The sequence below is a fragment of the Panthera pardus genome, unplaced genomic scaffold, assembly GCF_024362965.1.
Source record: "Panthera pardus isolate Hobbes unplaced genomic scaffold, ASM2436296v1 HiC_scaffold_7, whole genome shotgun sequence".
NCBI classification, from domain to species: domain Eukaryota; kingdom Metazoa; phylum Chordata; class Mammalia; order Carnivora; family Felidae; genus Panthera; species Panthera pardus.
This window is the reverse complement of record NW_026527002.1, coordinates 63,333,394-63,357,525: the sequence shown is the minus strand read 5'-3', so window position 1 is coordinate 63,357,525 and position 24,132 is coordinate 63,333,394. Positions and strand designations below refer to the sequence as shown.

The 24,132-nt window shown below is 39.7% G+C and overlaps 1 protein-coding gene across 5 annotated transcripts in view; it reads right to left on the bottom strand.

Moving 5' to 3' along the window:
* Nucleotides 1-24,132, bottom strand: part of COL14A1 (collagen type XIV alpha 1 chain) — a 210,989-nt gene that overhangs the window by 33,391 nt on the left and 153,466 nt on the right. For all 5 annotated transcript variants that reach the window (XM_019459943.2, XM_019459946.2, XM_019459942.2 and 2 more), the window contains exons 37-42: nucleotides 22,629-22,682; nucleotides 19,196-19,291; nucleotides 17,973-18,026; nucleotides 17,508-17,561; nucleotides 3,318-3,371; nucleotides 2,781-2,852 (exon numbers count right to left, since the gene is read on the bottom strand). In XM_019459943.2, coding sequence (XP_019315488.2) covers nucleotides 2,781-2,852; nucleotides 3,318-3,371; nucleotides 17,508-17,561; nucleotides 17,973-18,026; nucleotides 19,196-19,291; nucleotides 22,629-22,682 — 384 coding nt within the window. The remainder of the gene's footprint in view (nucleotides 1-2,780; nucleotides 2,853-3,317; nucleotides 3,372-17,507; nucleotides 17,562-17,972; nucleotides 18,027-19,195; nucleotides 19,292-22,628; nucleotides 22,683-24,132) is intronic.

The following is a 24,132-nucleotide window of genomic DNA, read 5'->3' as shown; positions in this document are numbered from 1 at the left end:
CTTAACACCACGACACCGAGCCTGCTTTACTAGTCACGCCAGTCTGGCAGCCAGCAGGCATCTGGCTGCTCACCTCTCGGAGCACGGAGCATGAGGAAAAGTCTGGGCGAGACAGATCAGAGAACAACTGGCTTTTGACAGAATACCCACAGCCTACCACTGTGGCGTCCCCGCCCAGTGCCTATACACTAAATGGTTTCTGTCTTGGATAAAAATTCCAGAGCCACGGGGGCCCTTTTCTGTTGATTTACAATGATCGAAGACAATATTATTAACGAGTGCTTTCTTTCCGGGAAATAGTTTGTTGGCATTTCTATATGGCCATATTCAAGAGCTACAGCAGGCCAGGTGGATAAGCAGAGTGGGGTTCTGCTTACCTAACACATTCTCCACCCTTCGTACACCCCATTTTCTTCTCCGTAGGATCCTGGAGCTGGTTCTTCTCTCCTATCCCATCTCTCATAGATCATATGAACCCAGCTCAGGTTAAGGGAAACTAGTTCTAGGAGGTGTCAGCAAAAGTTCAAGGAACAAAAAGATCAGCTCATGCACACGTGATTTTATTACCCAAATTAACCGGCTCTTGTTTTTTCTCATTTCATTTCAGGATGCCTCAAAGTCTTTGATGTCCTGAAATCCCTCATGACTTTCTGAGAAACAGATTTAGTATGCACAGTCTCTGACACTGCTTTAACCAGCACCCCTTACTCTCCGAGCCCCACTGACATATTCCAGAACTCTTGTTCCCAAGAACAGTTTGGGAAGCAGACTAAAGCCTGGTAGGAGAGATAATGTTTTCAAATCTCTTTTCTGGTGAGGAATAGACTAGGACCAAATGAACGGAAAAGTTTACAGTGAAAGGATGGTACAGACAGGAGTGTGTGTGTGTGTGTGTGTGTGTGTGTCTATGCACATGTGCCTGCATGTGTGCTTGTGCATGATCATGAAGGTGAGTGTTAGAGTATGCTTCCACATGCATGACCATAATTAGTAATACCATTTTGGATTAAAACTATATGTGTGAAGAGAAAGCAATCAAATTTTCTTCTGTGACCCATTACAGCTGGATTTGAAAAGAGGAGATATAAAAGTGTTTGAACAATGACATTGTATTTGGAATGAGTATATGGCTTTGTAAAGTAACTGCTGAGAAGAGCATTCATTTGGGTGTGCAAATAAGGATGTGCTTGCTAAAATCTGGAGGCATTTTTTTATGTTCATATCTTATGTGTGTGTGTGTGTGTGTGTGTGTGTGTGTGTATACACCTGCATATGTGTCATGTAAATCTTAGCTTGGGAAAGAACTCTGAGGATGACATAATTGTACTGAAATGAGTTTAGAGAACAAAAAGTAGTATGGCAGTCTGGGTAGCCAGAGGGAGAGTGGTGTCTTTCCAAATGAGAACCAATGTTTCTGTAATGTTTTGTTGACTGTGGTAGGCAGAAAAAGCATCCCCCAGACTGTCCATGTCCTAATCCCCAGACCTGTAAATATATTACCTTATGTGGCAATAGAGACTCTGCAAATGTGACTTAGTCAAACATTTTGAGGTTATCTAGGGACACTATCTAGGATTATCTGGTGGCCCAGATATAATCATGTAGGTCCTCAAGGCAAAAAACCTTTCTAGACTGTGCTCAGAGGGAGATGTGATTAGGGAAGAATGGCCAGAGAGCCGAAACACTGCCGACTTTGGAGATGGAAGTAGGCCATCAGCCAAGGAATGTGGGGGTCTTTGGACACTAGAAAAGACAAAGAAATAGATTCTCCTCTAGAAGCTCCAGAAAGGAAATGCCAACACCTTGATTTTAACCCAATGAGACCATGTCAGACTTCTGACCTAAAGAACTATAAATTAATAAATTTGTGTAGTTTTAAGCCACCAAGATTGCAGTAATCTGCTATGGCAGCCATAGAATCTTAGCTCGTTTACATCTCCGCCCTCACCCTTCAGATTTCACTCTTCCACAACTTCTTCACCTGTTTGCGGTACTGCATACATTTATGCATCTCCAATTACTTCAGTTTACGGATACAGATTTAGTGTGTCACAGATAATGTCAGAATGCTGACTAATACCGACATATAGAAGGAACAACTTGAAAGTCACAGAAGATGCCATATGTGGTTTTGGAGGCCATTAAATGCAACCACCTCAGCCTACAGATGAGGAAACCGACCCGGATGTGCTCATTTCTTTCTCTCCTATCTCTCTCTCTCTCCTTGAGTCTATCTCTATCCCTCCCGTTGATCACACTTAAAAACCCTCAGAAACTAGAAGCACAAAAATGGGAGGTAATTAGTTCCACTTACTGGCTTTCACTTATTTGCTTACGTGTGAGTGTGTGTTTCGATGGGAAATCTTGTCTTTCTTGCAGGATTTCGAAAGAAAAACCTATTCCCATTCTTATTAATGCTTGAATTTCTCAACTTTGTATTTTTTCCCCAGGAGACAGGCCTAATTAACACATAGCTATTATACCCAATCCCTGTAAAGATGACACTGAACTTACCTAGACAAACAGAGAATTGCAGACAATGGAAATATACATAAGCAGAAGCATAGCTGATTATTCCCTATGGGGACCATCTGTCTCTAGCCATGATATATGCACGGTCTGAGCTTACTCTTTCCCCAAGAAGCTTCTCTGGTTTCCTTCATACATTCCCACAGAGTCCAATGCTGAAGAAACATTTTTGGCCAACAGAGATGCTGGTAAATTTAAACACATACGTAAACCAAGGGATGACTGAGCACCTGCTACTGCTGCATACTCACAGGTGGCCCCAGGGCACCTTGAGGCCCCATGCTTCCTGTGATCCCTGGGACTCCAGGGGCGCCGGGAATGCCCTGAATAGAGAGAGAGGAGAATGGAACAAAGGTGAGTACTCATACATTCTCATCGAAGACAGCCAGTTCTCAAGAAGGAGTAACAAACACACACAGCGATAGCTTCCTTCTCCCTCAACACCAAGACTTGGGGCAATATCCATTGCTCATTCCTGTTCCCAACTACCATAAAAGTAGGGGAGATATTTTTCAGAAGCCCCACTATTAGGCGTAGTTTGTTCAAATTTGAGCCTTAGCTATGTTTAAGGAAAACTAAATCAATGCAGGGGATTGTATAGGCAAAGGGGCTCTGATAGAATTATCAAGCAACATGGATATATCAGGTAGAGCTCTGTACCAAGGAGTGAGTTGTTAACCCAGAGCAAAGATGGCTGTCAAGGTGAAGGTTGAGCAAAAGAAAATTTCTCAAAAGAAATGAAATGCTCTAACGCAGAACATATCCTAGTAGTTTCTGGAAATACTTACAATTGGCCCAGGTGGTCCTGGAGGGCCAGAGGACCCATCTTTTCCAGGAAAGCCCTGGGGAAAAGAAACAGTGTGTTAACTATGCAATTGCTTTATATGGTTTTCAGATAGATGTACTTAATCCCATTTAATATTTGGAGGGGGCAAGTGCTGTTGCTTACTCTGGACTTCTAAGGATTCACCGCTTCTAAACCCTTCATAAGAATTGTTCTTGGCAAGACTTTTGTGTCTGTTGGCTCTGTGAAATTGTCTAGCACAAGAATTTTAGGTCTAAGTAAGACATGCCACTTACAAACTTAAACAGGAACTTGTTTCCAGAAAGTTTTTTTCTTAAACCAAGCATAACAAATGAAAAGGGAGATGAAGTTTTGGTAATCAATCAGGCAAAAAGACAAAAAGACGAGTCAGTATCCTTCATGATCTGAAGTCAGAGAGCATTTGGGGCAAGGACTATCAAAGAAATCGACATTACAAAATTACTATAATATCTGAAACTGCAACTCTTCAGGAGCAGCCTGGAGAACAGTGGGGTAGGTTTCCTGTTGCACTGATATGGTTTTGACTGCTGGGCCAACTTGTTCAATGTGTCATCACGAGCTTACAAATGAGTGCATGCTGGCTTCCCATTCCATGTTGGAAGGGCTTAAGGCAGAAGGCAAATGATATTCTTTCTGAAAGTATCTTCCTAAATGATTTAATGTGGGTAAGTGTGTGTTGGTTTTATGTGAAAAATATAACAGTCGGCACGAGTGATTCTTGAATGGTTATGGTTCTAAACTGTGGATGCCGGTCCTTCCAATCCAGTTAAAGACAGGAAAAAGGATCTTCAGTCTGAATTTTATAACAGGTTAATAAAATATTAATCAAAACATCGTGTTCTTCTACATGGAGAAGTGAACTTTTTGTCTTGAGATTTGTCTCTCTTCGGAATAAAATCCATTTCCATCTCAAACCAATTCAACCCAAGTCAAATCAACCTCTCTTGGCTCACTTGTTGCCTCTCCCAATTCCTTTTCTGAAATCCGTGCCACTTTTCCAGTGAGCTGTTTTTTCCCACTTTGTCTTGTCCATGAAAATCATCTTCTTAGGGGTTCCTGTCCACATTCCCATTCTCTCTCCCTACTTCAAGGTATCAAATAGAAGAGTAAAGATGAGACTGGACAAAAGGATACGGGGTGTGACTGGGAAGAAAGGAACCAAAGGGGCATGATGAGGGGGTGGGATAAATATGTAGGAACAGCACTGGGGGGCCGGCAAGGCCCTCTCATGCTCTCAAGCTCAAATACTGGCAACTCTGAAAACTAGATAAGGTTGATGATTCTAGAGCTCACCGATATTTGTGATTTTCCTTTTCTGCCCAGGCACATTGTGAGGCTAAATTCCCAGGCTCCGGTTCCAGGAATCATATTGGAGCCACAGCGCTGAATTCTGGCCAATGGAAAGGGGCCAGTTCCAGTTCTGGCTTATGAAAATTTCCTGTGGGTAATCCTCCACTCTCTTTTCCCCTTTTGTAGCAACTTCAGAGCCCACATGTTAAAGATTAAAGTGTCCCAGGATGGAAAGACCCCGAGTTTCTAAATGACCATATGGAGCAGAGACTAGACCTCCCCACTCCTCTGTCTATCTTGTTGATAGCATTGGGTTGTGAGCCAACAATAGACTTTATTTTATTTTATTTTATTTTATTTTATTTTATTTTATTGCATTAAACCACTGAGATTTTAGGGTTGTTTGTGATATCAGTTATCCTACACTAATATACCTGCCGCTAGTTGTGGGTTTTTTTACTACTATTTCTGTTTTTTCATTTAAGACATTCAGTCAAAAATATTAAGTCAGAGGGCACCTGGCTGGCTCAGTCACTAGAGCATGGCTCTTGATCTCAGGGTCATGAGTTCAAGCCCCATGTTGGGTTTAGAACTTACTTAAAAAAAATTAATTCAAAAAGCTGCAGTAATAGACCCCGATACAGATTAAGTTACACACACACACACACACACACACACACACACACACACCCTTTTGGGGATTTGTTAACTAAATAGCAAAAATTAATGCTGACATAGTCTGAAAGAAATTATTTTGCATGTTGTTTAAATGTAACATAAAAGATCAGAATATGTGAGAGATGGGACCTAAGGACCTAAGATCTCCTTCAGTTCAATCCTCTCATGGTGTAAGTGAGAAAACGTGGGACCAAGAGAAGTTAGGAAACCTTATAATTAAAAATAAAAAGGAATTTTAAAAAATATATTATTTTCTCAATGAAGTTCACATAAGAAAAAAATGGACTCTGGGCACATATTCGATAATTTAAGAAGACATTTTAAAAAGAAAATTTTTTGCTTCCTGCCTTAAAACTCTTCCAGCAGTGGATGGGAAGCAAACACGGACCTGTGTGTAACCCACACATGACACACGGTCAACACAACGCCCAGCAATCAACACCGTAGCATTGCTGCAGGAGGCCTTCCCCAAAACAAGCAGGGGCAAGTTTATTCACAGAGGGAGGCAAGCCATGGCATATTTTCTTAAAAGAAAAGTGCATCAGGGGCACCTGGGTGGATCAGTTGGTTAAGCCTCCGACCTCGGCTCATCATCTCACAGCTGGTGAGTTCGAGCCCCATGTTGGGCTCTGTGCTGACAGCTCAGAGCCTGGAGCCTGCTTTGGATTCTGTAACTCCCTCTCCTGCCCCTCCCCTGCTCACACTCTGTCTCTCTCTCAAAAATAAATAAACCCTAAAAAAAAAAAAGAAAACTGCAAGATTCCAAGGAAGATCTGCAGGAAATAACACATTTACGCCCCCCTCCCAATCATGAGGAAGGAGCTGAAAAAGAGGCACATCAGTTCTGTCCTCCACAGCGGCACTGAAGGATGTTCTTGTGAACAGTTCTGAATTCTCCTGATTTCTGGACCCCACATGTGACTCATCTGGAAGGGAAGACAGAGCAATGTTCCTACATCATAGGAGCTAAATTTGGCGGAGGGGCTCATGGTTGAGTGTGATCAAAAGAGGATGCTAGAGAGAGCCAAAACATAAAGACTCCTTAAAACTGAGAACAAACTGAGGGTTGATGGGGGGTGGGAGGGAGGGGAGGGTGGGTGAGGGGTATTGAGGAGGGCACCTGTTGGGATGAGCACTAGGTGTTGTATAGGAACTAATTTGACAATAAATTTCATATAAAAAAAAAAAGAATGCTAGACAAGATGTTTGCTTACTCTGTGTCATTCTACCTGCCAGAAGCTGAGAGGGCAGACATTAAGTTTTACTCATTGTTCCATTCCTAATATTTTCCTAGCACATTGCTGGCACAAAACTAGGTACTAACAAAATGTTAGTTAGAATTCGAATAAAATTGAGGATGCTGGAAGAAGTATTCTGATTACCGTGTTGACTAAATAAGTATTAATCTCAAGCATAATTAGTCTGGAAATGTGTGTAGGGCAGGGGGGAAATGCCAGTGTCATCGCCCTTGCTGCTGAGCTGTCCACAATGCAGGAGAAAGGCATCAGGAGTCAGGGACTTTCAGAAGCTGAAATTTCATTTCAGTGAATGTCTTAGGGGTAATTTTCTAGAAGCAGACCTGGATATTATGCCTTTGATATCTAGAGAGACTGTACTTGGGAGGCACCTGCTAGGGAGGAAAGGAGGCAGGAGAGGGCCTGGGAAGAGGCATGAGAATTGGCTATCACTGAAGTCTGGCCTCAGCTTATCCCATGAGGAGAGCTGGAGTGGGAGTTATAGCCCAGCTATAACCTATGGTAAGGTTTTATTCATTCCTATCAGTTAGTCATTAACCGGGACCAAGGTGGCATTTCCAAGGGCAATTCTCCGTGGAAGGGCCAATTCTGAACCATTAGCAGTCAACATCCACAGCTACAGGATGCAGGACACCTGCCAGGAAAGGGGGATCTGATCAGGACACTAACAGTGGCCACTCTAGTGCATTTTACGCTAGCACCTTCTTTCAAGGATTGTCATGAACAATCGAGCATGTTTGGATATGACAGTTCAAGAATAAAAGCATTCTTAAGGTTACCGTGGGTTACCGGCTTCTCTGATTCCAAAATAAAACGCACTCGTTCCATATTGTTATAACTAAGATGATATTAAAATTAATACCATTTTAGAATCATTATCCAACCCATTTTCCCCAAATTTTCTTCCTAACCCTAGAAAATAAAAAGTTCACATTTTTCATCATGTAAATATGATTTGCAGTTTAATTTTTTAATCACATGAGTAAACATGTTTTTTTACTTGGAAGCCTCACATTTGTCACATTAGAAAATTATTTGCAGAGCTACTCTGTGCTGTGCTTTCTGGTAGGATTTGGATAGCTAATGAGGAACAACACAGTCTTTCCAAGAAGTTTCCAGTTTTGAGCAAAGTCAATGATTGAAAGAAAATGACAATGTGCTATGATGATGGATGAGAAGAGTTCCATGGAAACATGTAGGAAGAACACAGCATCCTGGCAAGGGAATGGAGAGAGGGCTTGACTGGAGAGACGTTTGAATCAAGGGACCCAGGATGATCGGGCCACTGCATTAGTTTCCCTGCCTGTGGGCCACGATGACACCACATTACAGCTCATCTTTGCAAACCAGGCAACATTCAGCCAGGGCTCAGATCCTGCCTCTCATCCCTTCACCTCAGGGTGAGGAGCAAGGGCAGGACCTTTTCTATACAAGAGCAATAAACCTGGTGAAGAGAAAAACTCTGTAAAATGTCCGCATGTTACAAGGCAAAATAATTGGCAAATCCTAGCCTTGGGATTCAACTTAATCTAAATCACAGCTCATCGAATGAATGGCCATCAACCCTTATCAACTAAAAATGTGTTTGCATTTCCGAGAACATTTCTATGTCTATACGTTTTCCATTTCATGTTAGGTAGCCAATCTGAGAAGATGTATGTTTGTGAATTAAGCACTCCCAGAAAAAGCAGAAGCCCCTAATTAAGCAATGAAGAATGAAGAGTAGGAAATAGAAGATTAAGTGATAAGCATAATATAGACATTCACTGAAGCCGACAAATATATTTTTTCAAGTGCATGAAATCAGCCACCCACAAACAGGGATGTTTTATGACATGAATAGATCCAGGCATTTTTCTTTTCCGGAGATTCCCACCTTAAAATATTAATATGCACCCACAACCCACATTAAAAGTAAGTTTTGCTATAAAAGCTTAAAAGGATTTTTATAATTTGTTTTTGAAAACAGTCGGCTATGAGCAAGCTGTTAAGTTATGGTTGGCTATGATTTGTCAGCAAAAGGAAATCTCCCCCAACATTTGCTTTCAAAATCACTGATACTTGAATGAATACTAAATTTACTTATGGCTGAAATTGGCAAAGTGGACTGTTTTATAGACATTTAATTAACCATTCATTCATTTCCATTTTGCTGTTTTCTTTTCCATGTTCTGGAGCATATATACACACATTGAGGTGGCAAGGATTTCCTACAGAGTCTTAAAAAGTCTGTAGTTTCTAAGTTCTGTGTCTATGAAATTTAAAGGATGAAACCAATGTGCCCACAAAGAGTGTTGTAACTAAAATTAAAGTCAGAAGCTAGAATATTTATGTTTATGTAGCTATCAGTGTTCAGAACTGGTGACTCAATCCTGATACACACCACCCATACCTTTTTTGAAGACTTAAATGGTGAGTCACAGATATTAACCTTAAGATTCTGGAACATGCCAATTGTTAAGGTTCTCTTACACTACACCCTCAGGTACAGTGGGATCTTTAAGCAACAGGCATCTGACGGGTTTGTTTAGAGGAACCAAACCTCTCTAGTGAGGCCTAGAGAAAAACTTGAAGACATTCTTGCTGCACAATTTCAACCCTGTGGCATGGCTCTGGACTGCTGTGAGCACCAGCCAATGTACCAGCGTGGGAGTCAGCCATGGGAAATAAGGTTGCTACTTGCAGCAAAGGATTAAGACCAACCACCAGATTAAGAGGCCAAGTACCAAAAAGCCACAGACTCTGTAAATACTGGCCCAGGTTAGATCAGTCATTAAGTGTTGGTACCATGTTGAGTCACACTGGGGAATTTTCAGACACACACACACACACACACACACACACACACACACTATCTATGTGTGTATAAATGTATATACAAACATGTGCATATATTTACATATATATACACAATACACCTTTTAATATAGTCATATATGTATATATTACATATGTAATTTAAAGAATTGTTTAATGTTTATTTATTTTGAAAGAGAGAGCGAGTGAGCAGGGGAGAGGGGCAGAGATAGAGGGAGTGAAAATATCCCAAGCAGGCTCCACGTTGTCAGCACAGAGCCCAATGTGGGGCTCAATCCCATGAGACGTGAGATGATGACCCGAGCCGAAATCAAGAATTGAACACTTAACTAACTGAGCCACCCAGGTGCCCCTACATTTACATAAATTTAAATGTATGTAAATTTCCACATACATATACACACACACATATATATATATATATATATATATATATATATACACACACACACATATATAAACATATTTTCAGTAACCTAAAAATTCAGTGAATTGAAACAGCAATAAAATCCTATGCAAGAAATTACTTAGACATACAGTAGGCGTAATAGTATAGCAACCCACTATACTATCCAGTGTTTCTAAAAACCTAGCTGATTATCAGAATCATTAAGCTTTTTAAAACTATCGATTCCAAAGTCACACACAAGACCTTGTGTATTGGAATCTTAAGGTCTAAGCCCAGGAATCAGTGTATTTAAAAACAAAGCAAAACTTGAAACAACAACCTGATCCCTTAAGCTGTAGAACTGCTGGTTTATGAATATGAAATGTCTGGCCTGGCCCCGAAGGATGGCCTTGGAACCAGAGTGCAAGGCAGATATGGTCTGCACCCCGTGCTCCAACAGAAGGATCTGTAAAGCCAGTAATAACACACAACAAATCCCCTAACTGTTCTCAAATGTGTCCCAGATGTGCCACTATCCAAAAGAAGGTGAAAAGTAATTGAAACATATTCCTATGTGTGAACTATCAACTTCTACTTCACCAAGAAAGTAACCCAAACTGGGTTCTTACAGCCCAAAAATTCTAGGCAAGGTATCTTCAGTCCTGTTTATTAAATATCCTTAATGCAAGACTTTCCTACATGAACATGATCCCATAGTGACCTTTATTAAACATAACGTTTAGGAAGAAAGAGCTCAGTGTTGGAGCCACAGAGATGGATTATAATCCTGGTTCCAACACTTACTAGCTGTATGGCATTGTTCAAATACTTCCATTTTCTAAGCTCCAGAGTCTTCCTCTGTAAAATGGGGGTAAAAGTGCTTAGCATTTGTGGGTTTTCTGAGGATTATGGAACTAACATCATAAAGCACCTGCACTTAGTCAATAATTAGTAATAGCGATTCCTGTTATTTTTATTCAGATAAGCTGCCAAGTCCTAACAGCAAGTACTATCATCACTGTGGCTGACTGTGAGAATGTTTCCCTGGGTTTTATAAAAACCCATCTAGACCCACAAAAAAGAAAACCAAATCATCCTCTCCACTGGCTTGGTGATGGCTTTTTACATTTCTTCTGAAGGAGGAAAATACTCAAGGGGGATAGTGTCATGAATCTTCGTATTTAAGAAAGTGTTCCTTGGATAAATCTCTTATCATTGCTGAGCATTTATGATAGGAATTAAATCCAGATAATTGACTCAAATTCCAATTGTCAATAATATTTTAAATCCAATTCACTTCGATGAAATGGAACATTCATCACAAAAATGGCCTTTATATACATCAAAGCCACATCAAAAGGAAGCATGTTCCCAGTGTACTTTCAATGTGGAACCCAAGAAAGTTAAACAACAGCAACAAACCACTTGCTTTTTCCTTAGACTCCTTTTTAGAGTTCTTTAAAATCCTCCAAGGCATCTTAATTTGGCAAGCACAGGCATTATAAAATATACTGTTCTGACTTATTAGGTTACATTGAAAATAGTTAATACTAATATTTGCTAAAATTAAATTTTTATATAGAAATTCTTTATATGAATCAATTCCCACAGTAACTCTATGGAGTCAAATATTTTTTCCACTTCACAGATGAGTAAAGTGAGGCTTGGAGATAGCAAGTAACTGGCCCAATGTCATTACAGCGGGGGTTCAAACTCAGGTCTGGCGAACAGACCAAATCTACAATATTCACCACTGGCCCTGCTTCTCATAACCTCGCAAGTTCAGCAGAATTCATGTGTAGAAGATTTTTTTTCTACCATTCGATCTTTTCCAGCTGAGAAAGGGAAGCTGTGGTTATGGCATGGATATGGGAGGACCAGTAACCTGGGGCAAAGGACGCATTCCAAATGAAGTTCACGTGGAATTTAAAGATGAATACCCTCTGTACTATGGAGGAATTACTATCCACCAGGTGCCATAAAGTATCTATCTCCTTGTCATTTTTGTTTCTTGTCTCTCCGACTTTTTATATAACCATATTAAGAACTGGAAAATAAAAATAATTTTTACTATTTCTATTTGGAGTGTTTGACAGAAAGATCATGCTCTTGGAAGTAAGTGAGCCCCGAACTGGAAAAGAGGTTATGTTTTCTTTTCTTTCTTCCCTTTTCAAATTCTTTCTCTCACTTCTTATATTTATCATCCACATCTTGCCTGTTCTTTGTAGTTTCGCTAAGGATCACCTGACACCCAGGGTGGGGGCTGAGAGACCCACTCTACATCAGAGGAGCTCAAAGATCACAGGAAGGCCCTCAGGTCACAGACACCAAGGAAAGAAGAGGAAGGAGCCAGAGGGAAGTGGCAGGATACACAGTGAGAAAGGAAGATGAGACCCGAATGCTATTGGTGGGAATGGCTCAGAATGAAGCTGAATGCATTCCACTGTGGACGTGTACTGTTGCTTTGATTTTTACTTTCTTAAATTCTAATTTTTTGAAGACACAATTTTTTCTCAGCCATACTGAAATATAATTGACATATAACACTGTGTAAGTCTAAGGTGTCAACTTGTTGTTGATTTGATGCATTTATATAGTGCACAGTGATTGCCTCCATAGCTTCAGCTACCGCCTCCATCCCATCATACAATGACCACTTATTTTTTGTGGTATGAACATTTGGGACCTACTCCCTTAGCCAAAGCTGCCTTTTAAAATGTGGTCCTGGACCTCATCAAAATAAAAAGCTTCTGCATAGCGAAGGAAACAATCAGCAAAACTAAAAGGCAACCAACGGAATGGGAGAAGATATTTGCAAACGACATATCAGATAAAGGGTTAGTATCCAAAATCTATAAAGAACTTATCAAACTCAACATCCAAAAAACAAATAATCCAGTGAAGAAATGGGCAAAAGACATGAATAGACACTTCTCCAAAGAAGACATCCAGATGGCCAACCGACACATGAAAAAATGCTCAACTTCACTCATCATCAGGGAAATACAAATCAAAACCACAATGAGATACTGCCTCGCACCTGTCAGAATGGCTAACATTAACAACTCAGGCAACAACCGATGTTGGCGAGGATGCAGAGAAAGAGGATCTCTTTTGCACTGCTGGTGGGAATGCAAGCTGGTGCAGCCACTCTGGAAAACGGTATGGAGGTTCCTCAAAAAACTAAAAATAGAAGTACCCTACGACCCAGCAATTGCACGACTAGGTATTTATCCAAGGGATACAGGTAGGCTGTTTTGAAGGGACACATGCACTCCAATGTTTATAGCAGCACTATCAACAATAGCCAAAGTATGGAAAGAGCCCAAATGTCCATCGATAGATGAATGGATAAAGAAGATGTGGTATATATATATATATATATATATATATATATATATATATACACACACACACATAAATACATACACAATGGAGTATTACTTGGCAATCAAAAAGAATGAAATCTTGCCATTTGCAACTACATGGATGGAACTGGAAGGCATTCTGCTAAGCAAAATTAGTCAGTCAGAGAAAGACAAATATCATCTGACTTCACTCATATGAGGACTTTAAGAGACAAAACATATGAACATAAGGGAAGGGAAACAAAAATAATATAAAAACAGGGAGGGGGACAAAAGAGAAGAGACTCATAAATATGGAGAACAAACAGAGGGTTACTGGAGGGGGTGTGCGAGGGGGGATGGGCTAAATGGGTAAGGGGCACTAAGGAATCTACTCCTGAAAACATTGTTGCACTATATGCTAATTTGGATGTAAATTAAAAAAAATTAAATTAAAAATAAAGAAAAAATAAGCCATATTCTTATTACGCAACTAAGTGTTTTATGGAAAGATTAAATGTACATATGGGAAACATTCTATGAAAATATGTTTCCAACCTCAGGGATAGAATTGGAAAACACAATTAGAGTGACTGTTAGATGCTAAAATAATGTATAACCTTTATGCTGTGTTTTTAAAGGTGTTATTCCTAATGGAGGTGCATTTTTGCCACATGTTGTATAAATAAGTTGTTTCTTGTTATTCTTTAGGAGCTAAGTATGCTCCTAATTCCAGATGCATCCATTACACTTAATAAAAACAATTCAGGTATTTAAAAATAATAATAACAAAATAAAAAAGTAAAATCAAATCAACTGTGGTTCTGCACTGCGCTCCATCACTTGCCAGCAGGAGGCTGAGACTTGTTCAGTGAGGAAGTCCAACTTTTGCTGGACTTGCTTATGGCCCCAGGCCCAGAGCTGAATGTGAGTTGCCTCTAAGAGTCAAAGATTCCTCACGGGAAAAGCCAGAATAAGCTAGAAACATTAGAAAACATGTTCCTTGCTTAAAGAGGAGAGGTTTAATTTTCTCCTTTTTATTTTTGCTCACCTTTCCCTCTTTCCAGCTAAACTAAGGGGCAACATTGACACTGGCCCCAGGGAAGAGGTGCTAACTGTTCTGTAAGCCGATAGTCAAGGTGCTGGTGCTAGCTTTGGGCTGGGAGTTCTTATCTGTCAATAAGAGAAGACAAAGATTGAAAAGGAAGACGAATGGGCAGTGATGAGTAGCCTACCACTCTTAGAGCAAATCCCACTCACTCCCCTTCCTGCCGAGGCTCTCCAAGGACGTAGAAGCACAAACTGGACATCGTCACACAGATTTATCCCAGCTGCCTCCGCCTCTGTCTCGAGTGTGCTTTCCTCACTCAGGATCAGGGGCAATGAAGGTACAGTAATAGGAAGCGATTTAAGGGGGTAGTGAGAAGAAAAGACAAAATAACTCTGCCTCCCTGAGTTCTAACTGGGCAGTTTTCTGCAAGTGGCTTTCCAGGCATTTTAATGGGAAGTTTCATCATCCAGCGTTTGCTTTCAGTCTGTTCTACACCATGGTTGTTATTGTTTATTTTATTTTTTTCTGATTGCAGCTTTGCCTTTGAAGATGGCCAGCAGCAGAGCAGGAATGATCCTCAAGTTTTGTCCTTAGTGCTCTCAGCGACACCCCTCTCTCACTGCCGAGCCACAGAGACCCAGATACTGCTGCTGCTCCAGAGAGACTCGGTGCTTCATGAAGGTGCTCTGTGTCCGGATCTGCCACGATGGCCATGAACACTGGTTCCGGACCTCCTCCTTTACAGTGCTGTTATGTAACTATCTCATCGCTTTGGACGTTTCACTTTCCTTAAGCTCCCAGATATTTGACTAAATACATCAGAGCCACCTAAGTAACTGTTTTCACCCACTTGTCCTTCCTTCTCCAACTGTCTCTGAGGAACACCCATTTATTTTCCCGGCCCAGGGTAAGTGTCATGCCCCTGACGCCACCATATCCTTCCCTGACCTCTAGGTGGATGATCTAGGAATTGCCTCCTTTAGCTATTAAAAGTCTCTCCTCTTCTGGATCCTTCCCCTTTGGTCGCAGTAATGGACAACCCTCTCTAGGCTGAGCACAGCACATGGCACATAGCATGTCCTCAGGTAAGATGTGTGCCAAGTAATATCTTATTAAATAAGATATAGGCAGTCCCCCCACCCCTGCAAGCAGGGCAACCATGTTACACAATTCCAGGAGGCACCAGTATATTCTATTCTGTGTGAACGGCACCCCCTCAAATTATACGCTGAAATAGCATTGTCCTTTTCTAAAACAATTGTCACAGAATTTGTGTAATATTTTTAAAACATGACCCTATAAGAATGAGTACCTCCCGAAAAGTGGATTACTTAGAAATAAGTCCATTTCTATCCAAGAATTTTTCAAAATAGGAATGGGATGCATTCTGAAAGTTTTGCCTCCAGATTGAAGGAGGGAGGACAATAAAATCCACATGTAGATATTTTATCACTTTATTACAGCTCTAAGGCTGTTCATTCTCTAAAAGAAAACATGTTTGAAGGAATAGCAAAATTTTTATTAAAAGCCTGTGTTGGTATAAAAAGAAAAAAAAAGTAGCTTTAAAAGAAAAAAAAAGTGAATTTTTAAAAGAAAGTATTCCCAAACCAAATGATCCAAACACCAATACGATACGTTTGATTTGGGAGTTCTTTACCAAGACTCGTCTCCCTGCATAGATACACCAAGTAAATTCCCTGCACCAAATCTTTAGAATTGCCATTTTCAGAGCTTCAGGAATCACGAAAAAACCTAGATGTGCAACGGAGCAGGATCTTAGCCTAAGCCCTTTGCCAAAACATATAAATACTTCTAGACACTCTTTGTACATTCACAAGAAACCTACATAAATCTAACTTTTATAGAGAATGCCTCCTTTAGATACGGTTACTTGGATATGATTTACAGACTGAGTAGTTCCATTTAATGGGCAGAGACTAAACAGATTTTAAGCAAATGAAAGTTTGATGTAATAAAAAAAAAGAACATGGAAGGAATTGAAGGCCCCACACCTACATGTCTATAGAAAAAACAATTTCCTTATTCTTGAGCCGTATAACTACCCTGAGCTAAAGGCGGATCTTGTTTGAGTAGAGACGTGAGTCTTTCAGCTGGTCATTTGCCAACCCAGTGGGTAAGTTGTACCAACAATAACCAGGGCATGCCAAATGTGTTGTCCTTCATTGGATCGGATCCAAGTAGTTGCCACTCCATATAATTCAGTCTTGACAGAATTTGTGGAGCTACCCAAATCCTAAATCAGAGACCATTTAAGAAAGACTAGCCATTGCTGAAAATTTAATGACTTCCTATTGCTTCCTGATAAAGCACAAAATTCTTAGCCTAAAAATAAAATATTTACTTGAATTTGTGTTTACTTCCACAGCTTCATTTCTTGACAATCTGCCCAGATCTGAGTGTGTATGTACATGATACGCATGCACACATACACACACTCTCCTCTACTCTCCAGCCACCCTGAGCTCTTTGCAATACTGGAAATGCCCCGCCTTCTCTTCATCACCACACCTTTGTGCATGCTGTTCTCTGCTTGCAGTAGCTTTCCTATCCTCATGCACCTGGTTAATTTCTATCTCTCATTTGAGGCTCAGCCCTGATGGTGCCTCCCCCAGGAAGCTTTTCCCAACCCTCCAAGTCTGGCTTAGTTATCTATTCTTTGTAAATACTCTCATCAGGCTCTGCAAATACCCCCATTATTACATGTATTACAGTTTCTTATTTGGTGATATTTTCTTCCACTGAACTATAAACTCTTTGAGGATAAGAACCTTAAACCTGGCTCAGGGAAAATGTGCTGGCTAAACAAACACTGGGTGTTAACTCATTCCTCTCCTGACCATCCTTATAATTTCTTTCGCTGCTGTCCATGTGAACAGGTTAAAAGAAGGGATAAGTGACAACTGTTAAATAAATAAAAAATACTGTAGATAGCATAGTACTTAAATTTCAACCTATATGATCCATATGAACCTATATGATCCTTCCTTTATGTTTATGCCTTGAGAATTTGAAAAGAACGGGAAAATCTGCTAAACCAATGCACACAATTCAGTGCAAATTATATTCAGGTTATGGGAACATTCAGAAAAAGGTGTTGCTCATTTGGAAAGGTTTGATAAAAGTTCTCAGGTTTTGATGAAACTAACGGACATAGAAGATAGGGAAATAGACACAGGATAGTAGGATATAGATAGACAGAAGGGATAATAAGGGGGAAAAAAACAACCTTGTTTGATTTTGTTGCATAGAAAAGAATGCCTTGGTAAGGAATCTACTGTGCTAACAACCTCGGGCAGGTCCTTACCCTCTGGCCTGGAGAGCCATCACGTCCTGGTGAACCAATGCCTCCTGGAATACCCTAGGTAGAGCAAGGACCAAAAGAAGTCAGAGTCACGGAAATTGGCAATCAATTGCCTTTCCACCCAGCTTCCCTGAAATAGAGTAAGGCCTCCAAACAAACCTAATAGCATAAAGGCAAATGAAGAACCCTGAAGTTATTTATGGGAAAGAAACTTCTGCCCCCCCCCCCAGGCTTGTCCTCAAGAGCATCAGTATGATGCTCAGTGGGGGCTAACATAAATGAATGCAGGCTAACAGTCTTTAATACAGAAACCACCTATTGCTAAAATTAAAGCTGACTTCAGAAGCGACAGCCTTTATTTTGCCCCTTTGCAATGCTCTAGACCTAAGAGCACTTTTTAGCAGATGACGATAATAATAATAATAATAATAATAATAATAATAATAATAATAACAACAGTAATAATACCTGTGGACCAGGAAGGCCAGTTTCTCCTTTTTCTCCTTTGGCACCGGGCATTCCCTGAATATCCAAAATTACACAGGGTTAAGTTCACATAGGGTAAGTTCTTAGTCTCTTCATCTTCTCCATGGACTGTTCTAACGTTTTTACCACTAACTTGCTTTTACATTAACATCCAATACAGCATATTTCACTTCTCACATCCACTACCCCATGTATGTAAGCATTCCTATGGAGTTGAATATTTATACAGCAGAGCAGTTCAAACACAGAACATACAGTCTGCTACAGCTAAGCCCATCCTGGAGATAGATGAAGGAGAGATTGGACAGTTCAATACCATTTATGGTTTAGATTTTTAAAGTTCGTATCTATAGAGTTTTGGCTTCGTTTTGGCTAGAAATATATAAAAATGGAGAAGCAAACACAGACTCTGGCACATAGCAAGACCTTACCAAAGGCTTAGTAGTAGTAGTAATTACATATCTGGCATGCTAATGCTTTCTAACATGTGAAAATAACCCTGGAGCAGAAAACTTCTCAGCCAGGGAGATACAATCGTATGCCCAGAAAGATTGTGAAACGTGTGCTTAAAAGGCTTGTTGGCTTCAAATATTAATTTTAATTAATAGAAGTTGGTTTTATTCTTTAAACCTAGATCCTAGCAAGATTAATGAAAACCAGTAAGTTGCATTATATTTGCTTTCAGTGATACGAACAGCTTTTACAAAGTGCCTAGATAAAGTACACTGTCTATAATCTAAAACTTCGACTAAGTGCGTTGTACTTTGATGCCCACTGAGATAAAAATCATAAATAAATGATGAATCTGTATCCATGATTACTACAAAGACATAATGAACAACCTAAATTTGTGTAGCATTTGTTACTTTCTAGATTTTATTCCATCTGTTAAGGACTTGATCCAACAAGAAAAAGGACAATACATGTCACAGCCCTGATTCTCTTCTATAGACAAATTGCTTATGGATATGCTTACTCTGAGTGGAGGCATCTATTTGTAAAAGACACTCGTTATTTAACAAGAATAACAATAAAACTGGCTGATGAATGAACTCTCAGTAACTACTTCCATTTCTCAATTTTTATTTTTAGGAGTAGGAAGGAACTGAGGCTCATTATAAAGGTTATAGAAGACAAAAGTTCATCTGTGACTCATGAAAAAGTGATCACAATACAATCCACGCAAATGTCTACACACAACTCACAGGCATTCCCTGAATGGACAGACCACTTGGTCCTTGGGGTCCAGGGGGACCCTGAGGTCCCGGAAGGCCTATTTCACCCCGAGGGCCCTCTGGTCCCTGGAACACAAGAGAAAAAAGTTATTCCAGAGGTAAGTTAGATGCTCAGTACTCAAAAGATATTTCTGCTTAGAGCACTTATGATTTATTTCTTTAAATAAATTTCCCTAAGACACAGAACACTGATAGGATGGCAAGACAACATGCTTCAAAGGGTGCACCTCCCAGGTAAGATGTCATCAGGAAACCAAAAGAGTAAACACATAGGGGTTGCTGCAACTTTAATTGTTTGCTTCCATAAATAAGAAAGCTGTGCCAACTATGTGAGTAACTAGACCCCCCATACTCCATAACAAATCCAAAAGACAGAAGTGTTTCAAGACCACCCTCCTGGTCTGTGCAGGTTCATACCATCTAGCTGACCTACGTTCTCTCCACCTCCACAGCTGTCAGCCACTCACCTCAGGGGCACGCCTACATTACTGAAGACTTTGCACCCAGTCCCTTTCTTCCTCACCTTGATCCCACCACCGCTCTGTGCCTCTTGACTGTCTGCTTAATGACCTGTCCTCAGCGCAATATTACTTGATTTTCTTTCTTCTCGGGATCAGGCACTCCTTCACATCAGCAACTGTTATTTCTGTAGTTTGGACCTTGTGGTTTAGCTAAAGCTATACCACCTCTGTAATCTCCAATCCAGAAAAACTACCTCAACCTCTTCCTTCCCCTCTCTGGTTCTGTGACTCCAGGGAAAACTAGTATAAGTTAAGACTTCCAACACCTGGGTATCGTATTAAATGGGAGACTGACGATTCCATTACTTGAGACAAGCAATACAGAAGTGGGGATAAATAACGAGTGCAGTCTAAGTTCTAGGTGCATGGGAATAGCCATGGGGACATGTCCAGTAGTCTGGGGATCAAGAGAGATCTGAGCCGGATTGGATTTTGGAGTAGTTCAACGTGTGTTTGTGGGTGAGGTTATGAGATGAAAAGTGGGTAGAAGGGAGAAGAAGAAAGAGCAGTGTAGGAAAGGCCAAAGGGGGAGAACATTTCAAAGAGAGAGGTGTTCAACCATGCCGGATGCTGTAGAGATCTCAAGTAAGACAGGAATTAAACCATAGCCTGCGGATTGGATTACAAGGAGGTAATTGGTGGCCTTCATGACAATTTTACAGAATTCTTATAGGAACAGAAATCATCTGCAGGTTAAGTATGATGCTGGTTGTACAGAAATGGAATTATACACTATACACTTCATTGGTTCTTGCCTCTTTTGTGTGGCAGAGTGTTGCTGAGGTTCATACATTTCATTGCATGTTTCCATAGTCTGTTCCTTTTGATTTGTGAGTAGTATCCACTGCATGAATATAGAAAATTGTTCATCCACCTGCAGGTGAATACTTGAATTGTTTTCAGTTTTTTGCTATTGTGAATAAAGGCGCTATGAACATTTATGCACCAAAAAAAAAAAAAAGGAACTATTTTATAAGTAGAATGCAGAAACTGAATGAAAACTATTCTTAAAAGAAACATAGTATATAACAGGAGGGGAGACCAAGGTAGCTAGATTTAAAAATATGGAAGAGACAAGCTGGTAATTGACAAATATTAGTTAATACTTGCAATCATTTAATCATATGTCACTTAAATATACTGAGGAATGGAGAATGGAGCAGAAAGGCAGCAAATAAGGGTCTCATTTCATTCTGGACGGTAGGAGACAAAGACAACTCAGAGAGATCAACAGCATGGCTGCTTTGTGGTTCTAAATTCTTTTTATCTGCTTGCTACAACTGAAATATGGAGCCACAAAATGGAAAATAATACAGAGTGGGGCTTTCCATGTGGAAGGTATACTTTATCTGTTCCTCCACTACCACATTGGTGGACATGTGAGCATCCTTTGTCCAACAAGATCTTTTCCTAAAACCACTTCATATTTGTATCTGTGATTCATCAATATCATTATATAAAAATAGCCACATCAGTAGTGGTCCAGTGGTCTAATAAATGGATTATTAGAGGTAAGGGGTAAATGTTGGGATCATCAAACATCTTTGAACTCCTAATGTGTCTTCATGATCAGAAACACCATCCAGAGGGAATGTTGGAAAGACAATGGGATTGTGCTGGGATCCCAATGGGAACAGGAAGCCAGAATGTACATGGGCTCTTGGGCACTGCCCTGGGGTGGAACCGAGGAAGACCCACTGTATTGCTGTCTGAGAAGAGGCCCTCAAATCACTAGCCTTCCTTGTAGCACCATAAGAAACATCAAGTCTATGCCTAAGATATGTGTCACAATCTCAGAAATTTCAACAAACAAAAAAGGAGATATCTCATGGACTGAGTTTTGAGTTGACTAGTGCTTGATTATTCTCAGTCTTCTTTCATTTACTTCTTCCCCCCCACCCCATATTATCTCTCACCTTGCTTCATTTGTTTCCAATTTTATAGTAAACATTTTTGCAATGTTCTCTTCACCATGAATAAATACCATGCAAATTTAGTAAGTGACCAAACAAGTCAGTGAGTCAAGCAAGGTGGGTGGAGGGGAGATCATGTGGGGCGACAGGGTGAACATGAAACAAGGAGTCAAATAATAGAGGGCCTTGAATGCTGTGCCAAGGAAGGTGAATTGTATTCTCAAGGCAATAACATATGACTACAAGTTTAAAAGTATGATATGACCTATCAGAAATTTAAAGAAATAAATCTGGGGGCAGATGTGAAGAATCAGTCAGAAAATCAAAATTACTAGAGCCAGGAGACCAGTTATAAGATTTGCCAAAAGCCAGGTAGAAGATGGTGAGGCCTGAATTCAATTACTGACTGGGCTCCTGCCCATCCCTTAGGGCACCTTTGTGCAAAGTAGTAAAACGTGTCCCTGGACATGGCTTGGCATGGTTTGGCCTTCTTAGCTGGTGCCTTTGTGCAGTGCATGGCCTAAACCAGCACAGTTGGTGGCCCTGGGCAGCGAGAAAGGAAAATAGAGTTGTGTGTTTGATTATACATAGTGGGGAGGGAGGAGGACTCTAAAACTTGAGAAATCACCTGGGATGCAGTGCTCCCTAGTTGTGATTCAGTTTTCTCCTTACTTTGTTGCAGGTCGAGGAAGAGCAGAACACACACGAGGGAATACTACCTTGGAAACTAAACCACTCAGAACATTGACATCCGATTTTTGACCCAGAAACAAACCTTTCTTTTACTAAGTTATTAAATATTTTTATGAAAAAAATGAAGTCTTTAAGAATAAGGGAAAAGACTGAGATACAACTTTCATAAAAATATAATGAGTTTTGGATCACAAAGGGTAGATGGTACTAGGCTCCAAAATTACATTATTGCCAGTTATGAGAGACAGAGATGCAGAGAGACAGAAAGAACATTACCTTTGGACCCTGGTCACCGCGTTGGCCCTTTGGTCCTCGGAGTCCTGGACCACCCTGGCAAACAGATGTTAACTATTAGCACAAAGACAAGTCTTAAAGCAGCATATTTCATCCATTTTCTTCAATAATATGGATTATGTAATTTCTTATTTTGAATAAAGGCCAGCTCATTGTGTAATGGTATATGTTCATTATGATCCTTTACTGAAAACCTGCCAGACTCCCCTCTTCCTGCTGATGATCTCATACTTTGAGAAAGCTTTCAATGCCAAATCCTTTCAAATTAAAAAAACTTACAGTATTTGGGACTTCAGTGTGTAAGACTACTGCTATTAATGGATGCAAATAATAAAATTAAAGTACACTGCAAAATAATAAAGTACACTGCTAATCTAAAATTGCGTGTGTCTTATACCACAACTTTGAGTTCTTCAATTAAATTATAAAAGATATATATACCATATATTATTATATACTATAAAAATAGTAACAATTTAATTTTATTTACACCGTAAAAGGCTAATTAGTGTTACTGAAACTTCAGTTATTTGAATTTCCCTAATATTTTTGCCCTATTAATGTATCATCTGCATAATTACTTAATAGCATTTTCTTTATCTAGATATATATGTACATACATATGTACATATGTAAGTATGTGTATATGTATTCTTTGTGAACACAGTCTTTGTATATATGTGCATAAATACATATGTCCATTTATACTCTATTTTTCAACTGACTCACTATTTCACTTAAATCTGATCTTAAAAGCAAACATTATAGTTCTAAAGTTAAGGGGAAAACGTATTACTTATTAAGAATAGAAGGTAACCTTAAAAATATACTATAAATAATGCTATTAAATTTAGCTAGATTTTGTTCCTATTGAAGTCTGCGAGCCATGGACTTGCTCTGTTAAAAAGGGAGGTGAGTAAGAATACAGAATATCTCTTTCACCTGAGCAGAAGGGTTACAAGCTCATTAAAAATAGAATAACTTTCTCAGTGTGTGATTCTAATTCATTTCCTGCTACGTATGCGACTACCAGAAAGCGCTTTGTTACCATCAGTGGAATGCTTACAGCACGTGGGGAAAGAATGATCAGGAGACCTTTCAAGGTTTCTTCCAACTTGTTTTCACCACTTAAATTCACTCCCCTCCCCAATAACACCAGGTTGCTTATTTTCCAGACTTTTAAAATACAATTATAAAATTGCATTTTATGTGTACATGTATCTATAGAGAATATTGCCTATAGTATTTTTGTGCTATTACATGATGTATTAGAATTTACATACATGATATCACACTTTTTACATATTTCTCATATTTTACTTACATATTTTAACTTCATGTATTTTGGAGATTTTTCCCATGACATAACATATGATTTAGCTCATTCTGAATGAGTTGCATAGTTGTCCAAACCTTGGATTATATAATTGTTTGTCTAACCATTCTTCTTTATGGGAAATGTAGGGGGTTTTTTGCACATTTTTTT